The following is a 17,948-nucleotide window of genomic DNA, read 5'->3' on the forward strand; positions in this document are numbered from 1 at the left end:
TGCTGCAGCCATAGAACACACACACACAGCCTGTTGAAGCCATAGAACACACACACACAGCCTGCTGCAGCCATAGAACACACACACACACAGCCTGCTGCAGCCATAGAACACACACACACAGCCTGCTACAGCCATAGAACACACACACACACACAGCGCCTGCTGCAGCCATAGCGCGCACACACACGGCCTGCTGCAGCCTTATAACACACACAGCTTGATGCAGCCATAGAACACACACACAGCCTGCTGCAGCCATAGAACACACACACACACACAGCCTGATGCAGCCATAGAACACACACATACACACACACACAGCCTGCTGCAGCCATAGCACACATACACACACAGCCTGCTGCAGACATAGAAAACACAAACACACACACACACACACACACACACACACAGCCTGCTGCAGCCATAGAACACACACACACAGCCTGCTGCAGCCATAGAGCACACAAACACACACACACACACACACAGCCTGCTGCAGCATTAGAACACACACAGCCTGCTGCAGTCATAGCACACACACACAGCCTGCTGCAGCCATAGCACACACACACAACCTGCTGCAGCCATAGCACACACACACACACACACACACACACACACACACAGCCTGCTGCAGCCATAGAACACACACACACAGCCTGCTGCAGCCATAGCGCACACACACACACACACACACACACACAGCCTGCTGCAGCCATAGCACACACACAGCCTGATGCAGCAATAGCGCACACACACACACACACACACACACAGCCTGATGCAGCCATAGCACACACACATACAGCCTGCTGCAGCCATAGAACACACACACACAGCCTGATGCAGCCATATAACACACACACACACAACCTGCTGCAGCCATAGCACACACAAAGCCTGCTGCAGCCATAGCACACACAAACACACACACACACAGCCTGCTGCAGCCATAGATCACACACACACACACACACACACACAGCCTGCTGCAGCCATAGCACACACACACACACACACACACAGCCTGCTGCAGCCATAGAACACATTGTCACGGCCGCGGCGGCTTCCCGCGTCCCGGGTTGCCGCCGCGACCGCCTCCTGTCCCGTGCAGCCGCCGGGGTCCTTGTGTAGGGACCCGGTGCTGCTGCTGCTTCGGCCCCTGGGGCGCCTCACCTCTCCTCCGTGCATGTCGCGGTCTGTGCCGGCCGGCGCGCGCGTCCCCGCCTCCTAGGGCGCGCGCGCCGGCTGTCTCAGATTTAAAGGGGCAGTGCGCTCCTAATTGGTTAGTGGCACCAATTACTCCCCTATAAATCCCAGCATGCCCTGTCCTTAGTGTTGGAGCCTCTACATGCTTCCCATAGCGTTGGCCCAGCCCCCTGTTGTTCCTGTGTCCTAATCCGTTACCTGGTCCTAGTCCCTGTTCCTGAGTCCTATCCGTTACCTGGTCCCTAGTCCCTGTTCCTGGTTCCTGTTCCCCTGTCACTCCATCTGTTCCCGTGTTCAGCCTGTCACGTGCGCTCTCACCTGCAGACCATTGCCTGTGCCATCTCCTGCCACGCCTCGCCTGCCGACACCAGCAACCAAGCCAGGGGTAGCGACCTGGGGGTCGCCTGCCGCAGCAAGTCCATCCCGCCTTGCGGCGGGCTCTGGTGAAAACCAGCGGCCCCTTAGACTCCGCCCCCTGGTGAGGTTAGTGCCATCGCTGGTGTCGGTCCAGTGGATCCACTACTCCAGGCGTTACAGTAGGCTCCAACCATGGATCCCGGCGAGGTGCCTGATCTCCGTGACGTCGCCAGAATGGTCACTCAGCAGGCGCAACAAATCCAGAAACAGTCGCAGCAGATCCAGCAACTCACTACCGCCTTACAGCAGCAGACTACTGCCCAGCGCACACCACCTCCTGACGCGTCTTCTTCACTCCGACTGGCTCTCCCAAGCAAGTACTCTGGGGACTCTAAGTTGTGCAGAGGATTCTTGACTCAGTGCACCATGCACATTGAACTTTTGAGTAGTCAGTTTTCCACCGAGCGCTCTAAAGTGGCTTTCATCATCAGCCTATTGGAAGGTAGAGCCCTGGCCTGGGCCACGCCACTGTGGGACCGTGATGATCCTGTTGCTGCCAATCTCCGGGCCTTCCTATTCGAGTTTCGCTCCGTCTTTGAGGAACCTGCCCGTGCTTCTTCAGCCGAGACTGCTCTCCTCAACCTCTCTCAAGGCAGCTCCTCTGTTGGTGACTACGCCATCCAGTTCCGCACCCTGGCAGCTGAATTGGACTGGAACGAGGCCGCCCTATTGGCCACCTTCAAGAAGGGTCTGTCTAGTCGAGTGAGAGACGTGCTCGCTGCCCGAGACCTGCCTACCTCCCTGAACGAACTCATTCTACTGGCCACCCGAGTTGATACTCGTTTTTCGGAGAGGGAGGAGGAGGTTCGGCATGAACATTTACTAAGCCGTTCCCGTCGCCATCCCCAGCTGGCGCCGGTTTTCCAGAATCCTGACCTTTCGATGTCCCAGCCCTCTCCTGAGATTCCTATGCAGGTGGAACGGGCTCACCTGACGCCTGATGAAAGAATCCGGCGCCTGGAGCGGAATCTCTGTCTCTATTGCGGTGGTTCCGATCACTTCCGGCTGGGATGTCCCCTACGTCCCCAAACATCCGGAAAATGCTCGCACCTAGGTCCGGTGGGACAGGTGTCCCTAGGTGTGAATGCCACCACTCCAAGTCTGTCTATGCCAGTTTCCATCCGGACTCCCTCAGGACAAAATCATCAGACTACTGCCTTCCTCGATTCTGGGTCAGCAGGCAATTTTATTGCGGCAACATTGGTCCAAAGATGGCGGCTACCCGTGACACGACTAGCCAGGCCCCTGACTATCTCCTCGGTCACGGGCGAGATTCTTACCGACCGTGTGTACTACCAGACCGCACCTTTAGTCCTCCAGGTGGGTCCTTTACATCAAGAAGAGATATCCTTCTACGTCCTGCCCCATTCTTCCCCCGCGGTCCTCCTGGGACTCCCGTGGCTGCAAGAACATGCCCCTCAGCTGGACTGGAGAACCGGGGAGATTCTCAGTTGGGGTCAGGACTGTTCCAACCAGTGTCTCAAGTCACCTCAGACCAAGTGTACTATGTCGTTTTCTGTCCCTGCCAAGCCTCTATCCGGCCTACCGGCAGAAGACCAAGACTCGGCGGATGCCTTCTCTGCCAAGGTGTACCCTCTCTCCGTACCCAAGACTGAGGTCATGTCCTCTCACCACCGGGAGAACTTACAGAAGGTCCTCGTCCACAGACCCACATTCCCTTGCCACGTTTTACCGCCTGATTGCCTAGTACCAGTCGTCACCTCCACTCTTCGGAGAGTACCCCCCGGAAAGACTCATGTTCACCCTGCGCTTCGAAGAGGTATTTTGAAGTGGGGACATTCCTCGTTGGAGGCCGGGCACCCTGGAGTCCGTAAGACCGGCCAACGGATCTCTCGCCACTACTGGTGGCCCAGTCTATCCCAAGATGTCAAAGACTTTGTGGCTTCCTGTGCCATTTGCAGGCAAGAAAGAGGGGGAGGCCAAAGGGGGGGGGGGTACTGTCACGGCCGCGGCGGCTTCCCGCGTCCCGGGTTGCCGCCGCGACCGCCTCCTGTCCCGTGCAGCCGCCGGGGTCCTTGTGTAGGGACCCGGCGCTGCTGCTGCTTCGGCCCCTGGGGCGCCTCACCTCTCCTCCGTGCATGTCGCGGTCTGTGCCGGCCGGCGCGCGCGTCCCCGCCTCCTAGGGCGCGCGGGCGCCGGCTGTCTCAGATTTAAAGGGGCAGTGCGCTCCTAATTGGTTAGTGGCACCAATCACTCCCCTATAAATCCCAGCATGCCCTGTCCTTAGTGTTGGAGCCTCTACATGCTTCCCATAGCGTTGGCCCAGCCCCCTGTTGTTCCTGTGTCCTAATCCGTTACCTGGTCCTAGTCCCTGTTCCTGAGTCCTGTTCCCCTGTCACTCCATCTGTTCCCGTGTTCAGCCTGTCACGTGCGCTCTCACCTGCAGACCATTGCCTGTGCCATCTCCTGCCACGCCTCGCCTGCCGACACCAGCAACCAAGCCAGGGGTAGCGACCTGGGGGTCGCCTGCCGCAGCAAGTCCATCCCGCCTTGCGGCGGGCTCTGGTGAAAACCAGCGGCCCCTTAGACTCCGCCCCCTGGTGAGGTTAGTGCCATCGCTGGTGTCGGTCCAGTGGATCCACTACTCCAGGCGTTACACACATACACACAGCCTGCTGCAGCCATAGCGCGCGCACAAACACACACACACACACAGCCTGCTGCAGCCATAGCATGCACACACACAGCCTGCTGCAGCCATAGCGCGCGCACACACACACACATACACACACAGCCTGCTGAAGCCATAGCACACACACAGCCTGCTGCAGCCATAGCACACATAGAGCCTGCTGCAGCAATACCATACACACAAACAGCCTGCTGCAGCCATAGCACACACACACACACACACACACACACACACACTGCTGCAGCCATAGCATACACACACAGCCTGCTGCAGCCATAGCGCACACACACACACACACAGCCTGCTGCAGCCATAGCACACACACACACACACACAGCCTGCTACAGCCATAGCGCACACACACACACACACACACACACACACACCCTGCTGCAGCCATAGCACACACACACACACACACCCTGCTGCAGCCATAGCGCACACACACACACACACACACACACAGCCTGCTACAGCCATAGCGCACACACACACACACACACACACCCTGCTGCAGCCATAGCACACACACACACACCCTGCTGCAGCCATAGCGCACACACACACACACACACACACACACACACACAGCCTGCTACAGCCATAGCACACACACACACACACACACACCCTGCTGCAGCCATAGCACACACACACACCCTGCTGCAGCCATAGCGCGCACACACACACACACACACACACAGCCTGCTACAGCCATAGCACACACACACAGCCTGCTGCAGCCATAGCATACACACAGCCTGCTGCAGCCATAACACACACAGCCTGCTGCAGCCATACCATACCATATACACACAGCCTGCTGCAACCATAGCATACACACACAAACACACACAGCCTGCTGCAACCATAGCATACACACACAAACACACACAGCCTGCTGCAGCCATAGCATACACACACAGCCTGCTGCAGCCATAGCGCACACACACAGCCTGCTGCAGCCATAGCACACACACAGCCTGCTGCAGCCATAGCGCGCGCGCACAAACACACACACACACACACACAGCCTGCTGCAGCCATAGCGCGCGCAAACACACACACACACAGCCTGCTGAAGCCATAGCACACACACACACACACAGCCTGCTGAAGCCACAACAAACACAGCCTGCTGCAGCCATAGCACACATACAGCCTGCTGCAGCAATACCATACACACAAACAGCCTGCTGCAGCCATAGCGCACACACACACACACACACACACACGCATACACACACAGCCTGCTGCATCCATAGCATACACACACAGCCTGCTGCAGCCATAGCGCACACATACACACAGCCTGCTGCAGCCATAGCGCACACACACACACACACACACAGCCTGCTACAGCCATAGCGCGCGCGCACACACACACACAGCCTGCTGAAGCCACAACAAACACAGCCTGCTACAGCCATAGCACACACACACACACAGCCCGCTGCAACCATACCATACACACACAGCCTGCTGAAGCCATACCATACACACACAGCCTGCTGCAGCCATAGCGCACACACACAGCCTGCTACAGCCGTAGCACACACACAAACACACACAGCCTGCTGCAGCCATAGCACACACACACAGCCTGCCACAGCCATAGCATACATTCACAGCCTGCTTCAGCCATAGCACACACACACAGCCTGCTACAGCCATAGCGCACACACACAGCCTGCTACAGCCATAGCGCACACACACAGCCTGCTACAGCCATAGCGCACACACACAGCCTGCTGCAGCCATGGCACACACACACACACACACACAGCCAGCCTGCTGCAGCCATAGTGCACACACAAACACACACAGCCTGCTGCAGCCATAGCACACACACCCACAGCCTGCTGCAGCCATAGCACATACACACAGACACACACACACACACACACACACACACACAGCCTGCTGCAGCCATATCTCACACACACACACACACACACACACACACAGCCTGCTGCAGCCATAGCACACACACCCACAGCCTGCTGCAGCCATAGCACATACACACACACACACAGCCTGCTGCAGCCATATCACACACACACACACACACACACACACACAGCCTGCTGCAGCCATATCACATACACACACACACACACACAGCCTGCTGCAGCCATATCACACACACACAGCCTGCTGCAGCCATAGCACATGCACACACACACAGCCTGCTGCAGCCATAGCACATGCACACACACACACATAGCTGCAGACTGAGGACAGAGGTTACAGCTACACTACTTATGTCTCCTCCTCCTCCTCTATATTACACAGGATATCTCCATATTACACTGCTGCTCATATACAGTCATCCAGCATCCAGGGAGAGACCAGCACAGATCTCCCCCCACACAATGGACTCTTCCAGCTCAGAAACAAACAAATAGTAACCGACAACTTTTCCCCGGCCCCCCCCCCCCCCTTATCTAATAGGGCCAGTGTCCTATTACTGATTTATTCCCCGACCACCCTTATCTAATGGGGCCAGTGTCCTATTACTGATATACTCCCCGACCACCCTTATCTAATAGGGCCAGTGTCCTATTACTGATATATTCCCCGACCACCCTTATGTAATAGGGCCAGTGTCCTATTACTGATATATTCCCCGACCACCTTTATGTAATAGGGCCAGTGTCCTATTACTGATATATTCCCCGACCACCCTTATGTAATAGGGCCAGTGTCCTATTACTGATATATTCCCCAACAACCCTTATGTAATAGGACCAGTGTCCTATTACTGATATATTCCCCGACCACCCTTATGTAATAGGGCCAGTGTCCTATTACTGATATATTCCCCGACCACCCTTATGTAATAGGCCAGTGTCCTATTACTGATATATTCCCAGACCACCCTTATGTAATAGGGACAGTGTCCTATTACTGATATATTCCCCGACCACCCTTATGTAATAGGACCAGTGCTTTATTACTGATATATTCCCCGACCACCCTTATGTAATAGGGCCAGTGTCCTATTACTGATATATTCACCGACCACCCTTATGTAATAGGGACAGTGTCCTATTACTGATATATTCCCCGACCACCCTTATGTAATAGGACCAGTGCTTTATTACTGATATATTCCCCGACCACCCTTATGTAATAGGGACAGTGTCCTATTACTGATATATTCCCCGACCACCCTTATGTAATAGGGCCAGTGTCCTATTACTGATATATTCCCGACCACCCTTATGTAATAGGGACAGTGTCCTATTACTGATATATTCCCCGACCACCCTTATGTAATAGGGACAGTGTCCTATTACTGATATATTCCCCGACCACCCTTATGTAATAGTGCCAGTGTCCTATTACTGATATATTCCCCGACCACCCTTATGTAATAGTGCCAGTGTCCTATTACTGATATATTCCCCGACCACCCTTATGTAATAGGGCTAGTGTCCTATTACTGATATATTCCCCGACCACCCTTATATAATAGGCCCAGTGTCCTATTACTGATATATTCCCTGACCACCCTTATGTAATAGGGCCAGTGTCCTATTACTGATATATTCCCGACCACCCTTATGTAATAGGGCCTGTGTCCTATTACTGATATATTCTCCGACCACCCTTATCTAATAGGGCCAGTGTCCTATTACTGATATATTCCCGACCACCCTTATGTAATAGGGCCTGTGTCCTATTACTGATATATTCCCCGACCACCCTTATATAATAGGCCCAGTGTCCTATTACTGATATATTCCCTGACCACCCTTATGTAATAGGGCCAGTGTCCTATTACTGATATATTCCCGACCACCCTTATGTAATAGGGCCTGTGTCCTATTACTGATATATTCTCCGACCACCCTTATCTAATAGGGCCAGTGTCCTATTACTGATATATTCCCGACCACCCTTATGTAATAGGGCCTGTGTCCTATTACTGATATATTCTCCGACCACCCTTATCTAATAGGGCCAGTGTCATATTAGAATGTTGCTCATAATATATATTAATGAGCAAAACATAAAATTCATATCAAAACTCAATTTTAAATTCTTCTAATATTTTTTTTTAATGCTGAAGTTTGAGTCAGTACATTTTTTTCCAACTCAAACTCCAGCCAAAACTAGCTCCGACTTTAACTACGACTCCGACTCCACAGCCCTGCTCTGCAAGGAGGATCTTTATGGGTTGGGTTCTCCAGGTCTCGGCTCCAACTTTCCTATCTATGCAGAGAGAATCTTTTTGGGTTGGGTTCTCCAGGTCTCGGCTCCATCTTTCCAATCTCTGCAGGAAGCATCTTTATGGGTTGGGTTCTCCATGTCTTTGCTCCATCTTTCCTATCTCTGCAGGGAGGATGTTAATGGGTTGGGTTCTCCAGGTCTTTGCTCCATCTTTCCTATCTCTGCAGGAAGCATCTTTATGGGTTGGGTTCTCCAGGTCTTTGCTCCATCTTTCCTATCTCTGCAGGAAGCATCTTTATGGGTTGGGTTCTCCAGGTCTTGGCTTCATCTTTCCTATTTATGCAGGGAGCATCTTTATGGGTTGGGTTCTCCATGTCTTGGCTCCATCTTTCCTATCTCTGCAGGGAGGGTCTTTATGGGTTGGGTTCTCCAGGTCTTGGCTCCATCTTTCCAATCTCTGCAGGGAGGATCTTTATGGGTTGGGTTCTCAAGGTCTCGGCTCTATCTTTCCTATCTCTGCAGGAAGCATCTTTATGGGTTGGGTTTTCCAGGTTTTGGCTTCATCTTTCCTATCTCTGCAGGGAGGATATTTATGGGTTGGGTTCTCCAAGTCTTGGCTACATCTTTCCTATCTCTGCAGGGAGGGTCTTTATGGGTTGAGTTCTCCAGGTCTTGGCTCCATCTTTCCTATTTGTGCAGGGAGGAGCTTTACGGGTTGGGCTCCCCAAGTCTTGGCTCCATCTTTCCTATTTCTGCAGGGAGCATTTTTACGGGTTGGGTTCTCCATGTCTTGGCTCCATCTTCCCTATCTCTGCAGGGAGGATCTTTATGGATTGGGTTCTCCAGGTCTTGGCTCCATCTTTCCAATCTCTGCAGGGAGGACCTTTATGGGTTGGGTTCTGCAGGTCTTGGCTCGATTTGTCCTATCTCTGCAGGGAGGATCTTTATGGGTTGCGTTCTCCAGGTCTTGGCTTCATCTTTCCTCTCTGCAGGAATGATCTTTATGGGTTGGGTACTGCAGGTCTTTGCTCCATCTTTCCTATCTCTGCAGGGAGGATCTTTATGGGTTGGGTTCTCCAGGTCTTGGCTTCATCTTTCCTATTTATGCAGGGAGCATCTTTATGGGTTGGGTTCTCCATGTCTTGGCTTCATCTTTCCTATCTCTGCAGGGAGGATGTTAATGGCTTGGGTTCTCCAGGTCTTGGCTCCATCTTTCCTATCTCTGCAGGAAGCATCTTTATGGGTTGGGTTCTCAAGGTCTCGGCTCCATCTTTCCTATCTCTGCAGAAGCATCTTTATGGGTTGGGTTCTCCAGGTCTTGGCTCCATCTTTCCAATCTCGGCAGGGAGGATCTTTATGGGTTGGGTTCTCAAGGTCTCGGCTCTATCTTTCCTATCTCTGCAGGAAGCATCTTTATGGGTTGGGTTCTCCAGGTCTTGGCTCCATCTTTCCTATCTCTGCAGGGAGGATATTTATGGGTTGGGTTCTCCAAGTCTTGGCTCCATCTTTCCTATCTCTGCAGGGAGGGTCTTTATGGGTTGGGTTCTCCAGGTCTTGGCTTCATCTTTCCTCTCTGCAGGAATGATCTTTATGGGTTGGGTACTGCAGGTCTTTGCTCCATCTTTCCTATCTCTGCAGGGAGGATCTTTATGGGTTGGGTTCTCCAGGTCTTGGCTTCATCTTTCCTATTTATGCAGGGAGCATCTTTATGGGTTGGGTTCTCCAGGTCTTGGCTCCATCTTTCCTATCTCTGGAGGGAGGATCTTTATGGGTTGGGTTCTCAAGGTCTCGGCTCCATCTTTCCTATCTCTGCAGGAAGCATCTTTATGGGTTGGGTTCTCCAGGTCTTGGCTCCATCTTTCTAATCTCTGCAGGGAGGATCTTTATGGGTTGGGTTCTTAAGGTCTCGGCTCTATCTTTCCTATCTCTGCAGGAAGCATCTTTATGGGTTGGGTTCTCCAGGTCTTGGCTCCATCTTTCCTATCTCTGCAGGGAGGATATTTATGGGTTGGGTTCTCCAAGTCTTGGCTCCATCTTTCCTATCTCTGCAGGGAGGGTCTTTATGGGTTGGGTTCTCCAGGTCTTGGCTCCATCTTTCCTATTTGTGCAGGGAGGAGCTTTATGGGTTGGGTTCTCCAAGTCTTGGCTCCATCTTTCCTATTTCTGCAGGGAGCATCTTTATGGGTTGGGTTCTCCAAGTCTTGGCTCCATCTTTCCTATCTCTGCAGGGAGGATCTTTATGGATTGGGTTCTCCAGGTCTTGGCTCCATCTTTCCTATCTCTGCAAGGAGGGTCTTTACGGGTTGAGTTCTCCAGGCCTTGGCTCTTCTGCCGATAACAATTCTTCATCCTTTCTATTTCCGCAGAAACAATATTTTCAGTATTTCTCGGAAGAAGGCCAAGAAACTTCTCATTGTGATCACAGATGGACTATCAAATGACGAATCAGTTAACAAAGCTTCAGTAACATTAATGGCAGAGTCACTTGGGATTCAGCGCATTTCCATTGGGGTAAATTCTCATCCACACCTGGAATATTGTCCATTTCATTAGTGATGTATAAAGATAAAATCATTATTGTTTAATAGATATGACAATTCCGCATGCTATGATATGTAGTATGTTTATTTTTTATGTTTTTTTTTTTTTTAATTTTTATTTGTATAAGGGGAAAAGGGGGTAATATACATCTTTATTGGGGCAATTTTATTACTTTTACACATTTTGTATTGCATATATCCCTTAGGGGACTTATATTTGGAATGCTCTGCATATACTGATGAATGCTAGGCCATAGTATACCATAGCAGAGCACTGATCAGTACTATCGGCGATCTGTACATAGAGGCGGCCTGAGAGCAGACTCTATGAACAGATCGAAGATCCGACAGGAGGGAGGTAAGTGGCTTACCCCTGCCTGCCGGTACAAGTGATCGAGACCCCCACTGGTCCTGATCAGTCAGTGACAGGTCCTTGTCCTGTGCATCGTGGTGACCTGTGACCGCAGCTGCCTGTCATCCCCGGGTCTGGAGACAGTAATGTGTGTGTAGCGGCAATGGCATCAGTCACAGTCAGGAACATTTATATACATTCCTGCTGCATGGGGTATGTGCAGCAGGAATGTATATAGCTATATGGCTGATGTAATAGGGTTAAAGGAGTTCTCCAGCATTAGGTGAACATGGCCGCTTTCTTCCAGAGACAGCACCTCTCTTCTCTCCAGTTTTGCTGCAGGTTTTGCAGCTCAGTTCCATTGAAGTGAATGGGGCTTAATTGCAAATTACACCTGATGTGGAGACAAGATGGCTGCTGTCTCTGGAAGAAAGTGGCCATGGTTCTCTAATGCTGGAGAACCCCTTTACCTTCTATGTGAGAGGGAAGTGGTCATGCTCTGTAAATTGTTTAGCAGTGATTAACCCCTTCATGTCAGCATTACATAGATATACTTTCCTACTGCACATACCTCGTGCAGTAGGAATGTACATATACGTTCCTGACACTGAAAGGGGTTTGATGTATGAGAGCGGCCCCACACATATCAGTGTCCTGGGAGCCCAGCATAATGACAGGCGGCTGTGATCCTGCAGCTGCCTGCCATTAACCCCTTAAACGCCGCAATCTATACAATCGCGGCGTTTAAGGTACTCAGTGACAGGACAAGCTCCTGTCACTGACTGATCGGGACCCCCTGAGGCCATACCGACGGGCGGGGGTACATAAGAAAAGTTAGTAAAATTTCTAATATACACTAATTATGGTGAGTGTATTTCCCTCAATTTTGTAGATCATATAGGTTTCAATTTTCCTAAAAAATCATGACATCACGAATCAGAGTAGGGCCTGGTGTAATTTCTTTGAAGCGTCCAGCAGGGTTTTTAAGGGGGGGCGCTGGTCTGGGGTCTACTGTGGAGGGGCGGAGGGCAGCCGCAACCGCACTACAGGTGCCAGCAGCCCCGTCCTATGCGCCGTGGACAGGGCTGCTGCCACTTGTGATGGGGGTAGTTTGGGGGGGTCTTTAGGGGGTGGGGGTGTTCACTGGGGGCTGCTGGCACGGGGCAGCTGCACCACAAGTGCCAGCACCCCCATCCTATGTGCCGTGAAGGGGGCTGCTGGCACTTGTGTTACAGTTATTCTTTTTTTTTTTTTTTTTTTTACTTTTATTTAAAGATGATCATTGTAAATACAAACCATAAATTCACAAAATATACATTGCCAGTATATATCGTATGACATTCTTTCATTGTATTATATATTACCTGCCACCCCCTACCCCCCCCCCATCCCCCCACCACCTAGAGAGAGACGAAAAAGGAAGACAAATTGACGGAAGAGAAAACAAAAAAAAGAAAAAACTAAACCCTTGAGCCCTACACCACTATCCATTAAAAATGATATTCTATCCAGGGCCCCCACAGCATATAATGTTTTTTCATAGCCTCGCTTGAGTAATATGTGGAGCGGTGTTCTTCATATTTCTGTACTCTATCGGCCAATGACCTCCACTCCTCTACGGACGGGGCCCTTTCCCCCAACCATCTCCTTGATATTACCACCTTTGCAAGCAGGGTTAATTTGTTTGCCAAAGATCCAATGCTCCCGTCATTCTTATATCCTCCCATCAGAAATTGGGGAACATCAACACTGAGGCCAGTACCCATTATCTTAACAATATGTTGTTTGACCTTATCCCAAAATCCCTGAATCTGCGGACAGTCCCAGAGGAGGTAAAAAAAATCCGCCTCCTCCATAGAACATCTGGGGCAGCATTTCCTTTTCAATAAATCATAAGGTGCTAAATATAAATTATACAATATCTTGAGTTGAATCAATCTGTGGGCCGGGTTAAACGACATCTTTTGTACATTACTCAACACCGTCCCCCAGAGATCCTCTGTCACATTACCCATTCTCAACTCCCACTTTTCACGTGCCTTACCAAATGAGCCCCCACCCCTTCCCCTAATCAACATCCTATATATCTCGGACAAACACTTCCTTTTCTCTATGGAAGAAGAAAAATAGTCAAAAAATTTGTGTGATTGCAATTCCCATATATCTGTTAATCGTGCAATTATAGGCATGCCTCAATTGAACAAACCAAAACAAATGTGATTCCTTAAACATATATTTTAACGTAAAATCCTCAAATCGCAAAAGTGTCCCATTCTCCACCACCTGTGAAATATATTTAACATCCTTCGTGATCCAAAAACTATGATCCATTTTCTCAAATTCCACTAAGTGTTGATTTCCCCATAACGGGGAAAAGGAAAAACACCGCCTTATATTATATATTTTTTTTAAAGCCTTCCATGTTTTATAATAAAGAACCATATGTGAGATTATCTTTTTACCACCAAAACCACCCTCTAAACCCGTGAAAAGATTATCGTAAACCCCGTTCAGACTCCGCAAAATAAACTCAAATATAGGTGAGGTTCTCCAGTTCTTACCTAATCCCGCCAGGTCCCGCTTCCTGATGCGGTCGGGTCACGGAGATTTCAGCTCCCAAAGCCCGGCGCGCACGCTGAGAGATGAGTCCGATGCCCATAGAGAATGACGGAGCATCGGACTCCCCATTCATTCTCTATGAGCAACGGACCCTGCTGTGTGCACGCGCTCCAGGCTTCGGGAGCTGATATCTCCGGGACCCGACCGCATCAGGAAGCGGGACCCGGCGCGATTTGGTGAGTATAGGGGGGATCTAACAGGGGGTCAGGAGCCTGTCACCCCGGCACGGGGGGTGACAGGTCCTCTTTAATAGTTTCGGCTCCCATCACCAGAAAGTATAATCTAAAATCTGGTAAGGCCATACCGCCCTCTCCAGCTGGGTGCATCCAGTTATAATACTTGATTCTCGGGCGCAGTTTACCCCATATAAAGGAGTTTAACAGAACCGTAAATTTATGGAACCAAGAGTCAGCAATCCATACAGGGGAGTCATACAAAATAAACAAAAACTATAATCGCCATACGGTCCGCCATAGATAATGGTAGACCCGCCCAAAACTCCACCCTCTTCCTAATCTTCCTATAGAGGGGGTGCAAATTAAGAGAGACATATCTGTCGACCCCTCCGGAGATGTTCACCCCCAGATATTCCAAGGACTCATCTGGACTAAGTACATGAACTGAAGAGCAATGAGTCAATCTGTCCCTTCCCAGAGGCAGGAGAGAGGACTTTCCCCAGTTAATACGCAAACCCGAGATCTTCCCAAAATCAGAGACAATATCAATAATATTTATGATGGCACTCTCCCCTCCCTCCAGAAAGAGCAGAATATCATCTGCATATAACAAGATCTTTTCATTACTTCCCCGCAATCCAAAACCCACCACACTAGATGCTCCTCTAATTTTAATCGCCAAAGGTTCAATAAACAAAACAAAAAGAAGAGAAGAGAGGGGACACCCCTGTCTAGTCCCTCTCTCTAAATTAAACCATTCTGTAGCACTGTTATTATAAGCTACCCTAGCCAGAGGGCCAGAATACAAGAGCTTGACCCGTGAGATAAATTGGGCCCCTAAGCCAAAGGCCTCCATAGCTTTCCACAAGAATCCCCACTCCACCCTGTCGAACGCCTTCATAGCGTCTAAAGACAGGATGGAGTGGGGAGCCCCAGGTCCCAACTGGATATTTGCAAAAGCCCGTGAGATATTATTGAATATTAGCCTGTTTGGAACAAAGCCAGATTGCTCTACCCCTATAACCGAGGAGACAACCCTCCCCAACCTCAGGGCCAATACTTTTGCAATGATTTTGCAGTCACAATTGATCAGTGAGATGGGTCTATATGATTCAATACATTGGGGATCCTTCTGCTTTTTCTCAATCAAAACTATATCTGCCTCTCGCATAGAGAGGGGGAGAGCGCCATCCCTACAGGATTCATAAAATGTCTCCAACAACCAGGGTAAAAGAATTTCAGCAAATTCCTTATATACCCCGAATGTTAATCCATCCGTACCAGGGGCTGTGTGTCCACCAAAACTATTCAGAGCCTCCTTAAAATCTTCAAGCTCTATAGGGGCATTTAGTCAGGAGCTATCCTCTAAATCCAGTCTTGGGACATCCAACCCTTGAATATAATTATCTATTTCCATCTCTCCTACCTTATTCTCACTGACATATAATTCTGAAAAAAAATCTAAAATAATCTGATTACCTTCATTATTAACATTAGTGACGTGACCCGCCTTAGAGTGCAGGGCAACGATTGGTTTTCTGCCTTCCTGAGTGTTAATAATCTTAGCCAGGAACTTCCTGGGTTTACCTGTCTGAAAAATATTTTTGACCCCCTAAAAAAAAATGGAATGCTGAGCCTTGTCCAACAAAAAAACAGAATAATCATTTTGGGCCTTCCTAGGGATCTCACCGTTCTGCACGGAGGGGGAGGCCACAAAGGAAGCCTCCGCCAAGGCGATCGCACGTTTAAATCCATTACCCTTGGCCGGAAAAGACCTCTTTTTTACACAAACTTCCCGAAACAAAATCCCCCGGAGATAAGCTTTCAAGGCATCCCACACCACTGTCAGGGCGGCTGACCCCTTGTTCACTTCCCAAAAAACCTTAAGCTCCTCTCTGATCTTATCCTTGCTCTCTATTATTGTGAGCCAATATGGATGCCAAGGCCCTCTAATAGTTACAACCAAAGGCGAATGATCAGAAACTGACCTTGTTTCATAAGAGATGTTATTAATCCATTGCAGCATCTGACTATTACATAAGACGAGATCAATTCGTGAAGCAGTCATGTGACTTGAGCTAAAACATGAAAAGATCAGTTCCTCGCCTCGAAGAGAATGCCATATATCCATCCACCCAACTTCCTCCATTACCCTAGCAAGTGGTGAGGGGTGTCCCCGTGATTTCAACGATCCATCCCGTCTATCCTTCCCCCCCATCTATCACGCAATTAAAGTCACCACACAGGAGTAAGGGAGGATCCCCACATTCCACAGCAATCTCATATAACTGATGTAGCACCTGAGGGGAGAATGGGGGGGGGGGGGGGACATAGATACAGGCCAAAATTATAGTTGCAGAGAAAACCTTACAATTTAAGAAAACATACCTTCCCCTGTCATCGATTTTTTTTGTAAGGAGATTAAAAGGAACCTTATTATGTAAGTACCCCGTTACTCCTGAGGAATATCCGGAAAATACTGAATGGTAGGCGACAGAGGCCCATCTCCTATAAATCCTGGACAATGAATCATTAGTACAGTGAGTTTCAGCCAGGCGGACAATCCCGGGCAAGTGCTTATTAATTAGATCAAATATCGCACATCTTTTAGCCCTATCACCAGTCCCCCTCACATTCCAGAAAAACACTCTTAGTTCCTCAGCCATCTAGAGAAGGAGGGAAAAAAAAAAAATTTTCCAACCACCATATCTCCTCCTCTCTCAGCACCACCCTTCCACCCCCCATCCCCCACCCCAAACTGATCATCTGCAGCCTAAAGGCCCTATTCTACGGAACGATTATCGTCCGTATTCTGCCGATATTGGCTGCTACGAACGATAATCGTCCCATGGAATAGAGTGCAATGATCAGCCGACATCGTTCATGTCGGCTGATCGTTGCAGTCGCTTGTTTTTCAACATGTTGAAAAACAAGCGACTGATATAGCAGCGATCTGCTGCCGTCGCTCCGTTGAATAGAAGCGTCGGCAGCAGACGCTGCTATATTCTATGGGCTGCCCGGACGATCAGCGATCCTCTGAGCAGCCCCCCCCCCGCAGCTCCCCGCCGCCCCTCCCACAATCACCCGCTCGCTGCAGCCGCGATGAATAGCGGCGGCAGTGAGCGGGGAACGAGGAGCAAACGAGCGCTGAGAGCGCTCGTTTGCTCCTCTGACGACCCGTCTGACGACCCGTGGAATAGGGCTTTAAGAGGAAAACCCGGACAATCTCTCAACTAGCCGTACAAAACTCCTCCATTCCTCCTCCCTCAACCTCCAAGAAGAAAAGCACATAAATAATACAGGTTTTTGCTGCATACTCATAACCCCTCTCCGTCCATCCATTTCACAGTGTCTTCTGGGTTACCAAAGATATGTACAACATCCTTATAAATAACTCGAAGTTTGGCGGGAAATAAAAGAGAATAAGAAATCTCAGTATGTTGCAATCGTTTCTTAACATCTCTAAATGAGACTCTCTTCTCCTGAGTTGCCCTCGAAAAGTCAGGAAAAAACAAAACTTTATTCCATTATAAAGCACAGGCGGCTTCTGTCTGGACAACCGTAAAATCATGTGTCTGTCCCCTGAGCATACAGTTTGGACGAGCATAGTCCTAGGCTGGCTTCCCCGGGGAGGAGATTTACCAGGGACACGGTGAGCCCTCTCCAAACCAAACAATGATGAAAAACAGTCTTTGCCAAAGATCTCTAATAACCAAGCTTCGCAGAATTTCACCGGGTCCCCCGCTTCCACCTTTTCGGGGAGACCCACTATCCTAATATTCGATCTTCTAGACCTGTCC

The 17,948-nt window shown here is 49.9% G+C and overlaps 1 protein-coding gene across 2 annotated transcripts in view; it reads left to right on the forward strand.

The window, feature by feature from the left end:
* Window positions 1–17,948, forward strand: part of LOC138801673 (integrin alpha-X-like) — a 125,182-nt gene that overhangs the window by 45,496 nt on the left and 61,738 nt on the right. For both annotated transcript variants that reach the window (XM_069984729.1, XM_069984728.1), the window contains exon 8: window positions 10,828–10,972. In XM_069984729.1, the coding sequence (XP_069840830.1) occupies window positions 10,828–10,972 (145 nt within the window). The remainder of the gene's footprint in view (window positions 1–10,827; window positions 10,973–17,948) is intronic.

This window comes from Dendropsophus ebraccatus, chromosome 9, assembly GCF_027789765.1.
Source record: "Dendropsophus ebraccatus isolate aDenEbr1 chromosome 9, aDenEbr1.pat, whole genome shotgun sequence".
Taxonomy (NCBI): domain Eukaryota; kingdom Metazoa; phylum Chordata; class Amphibia; order Anura; family Hylidae; genus Dendropsophus; species Dendropsophus ebraccatus.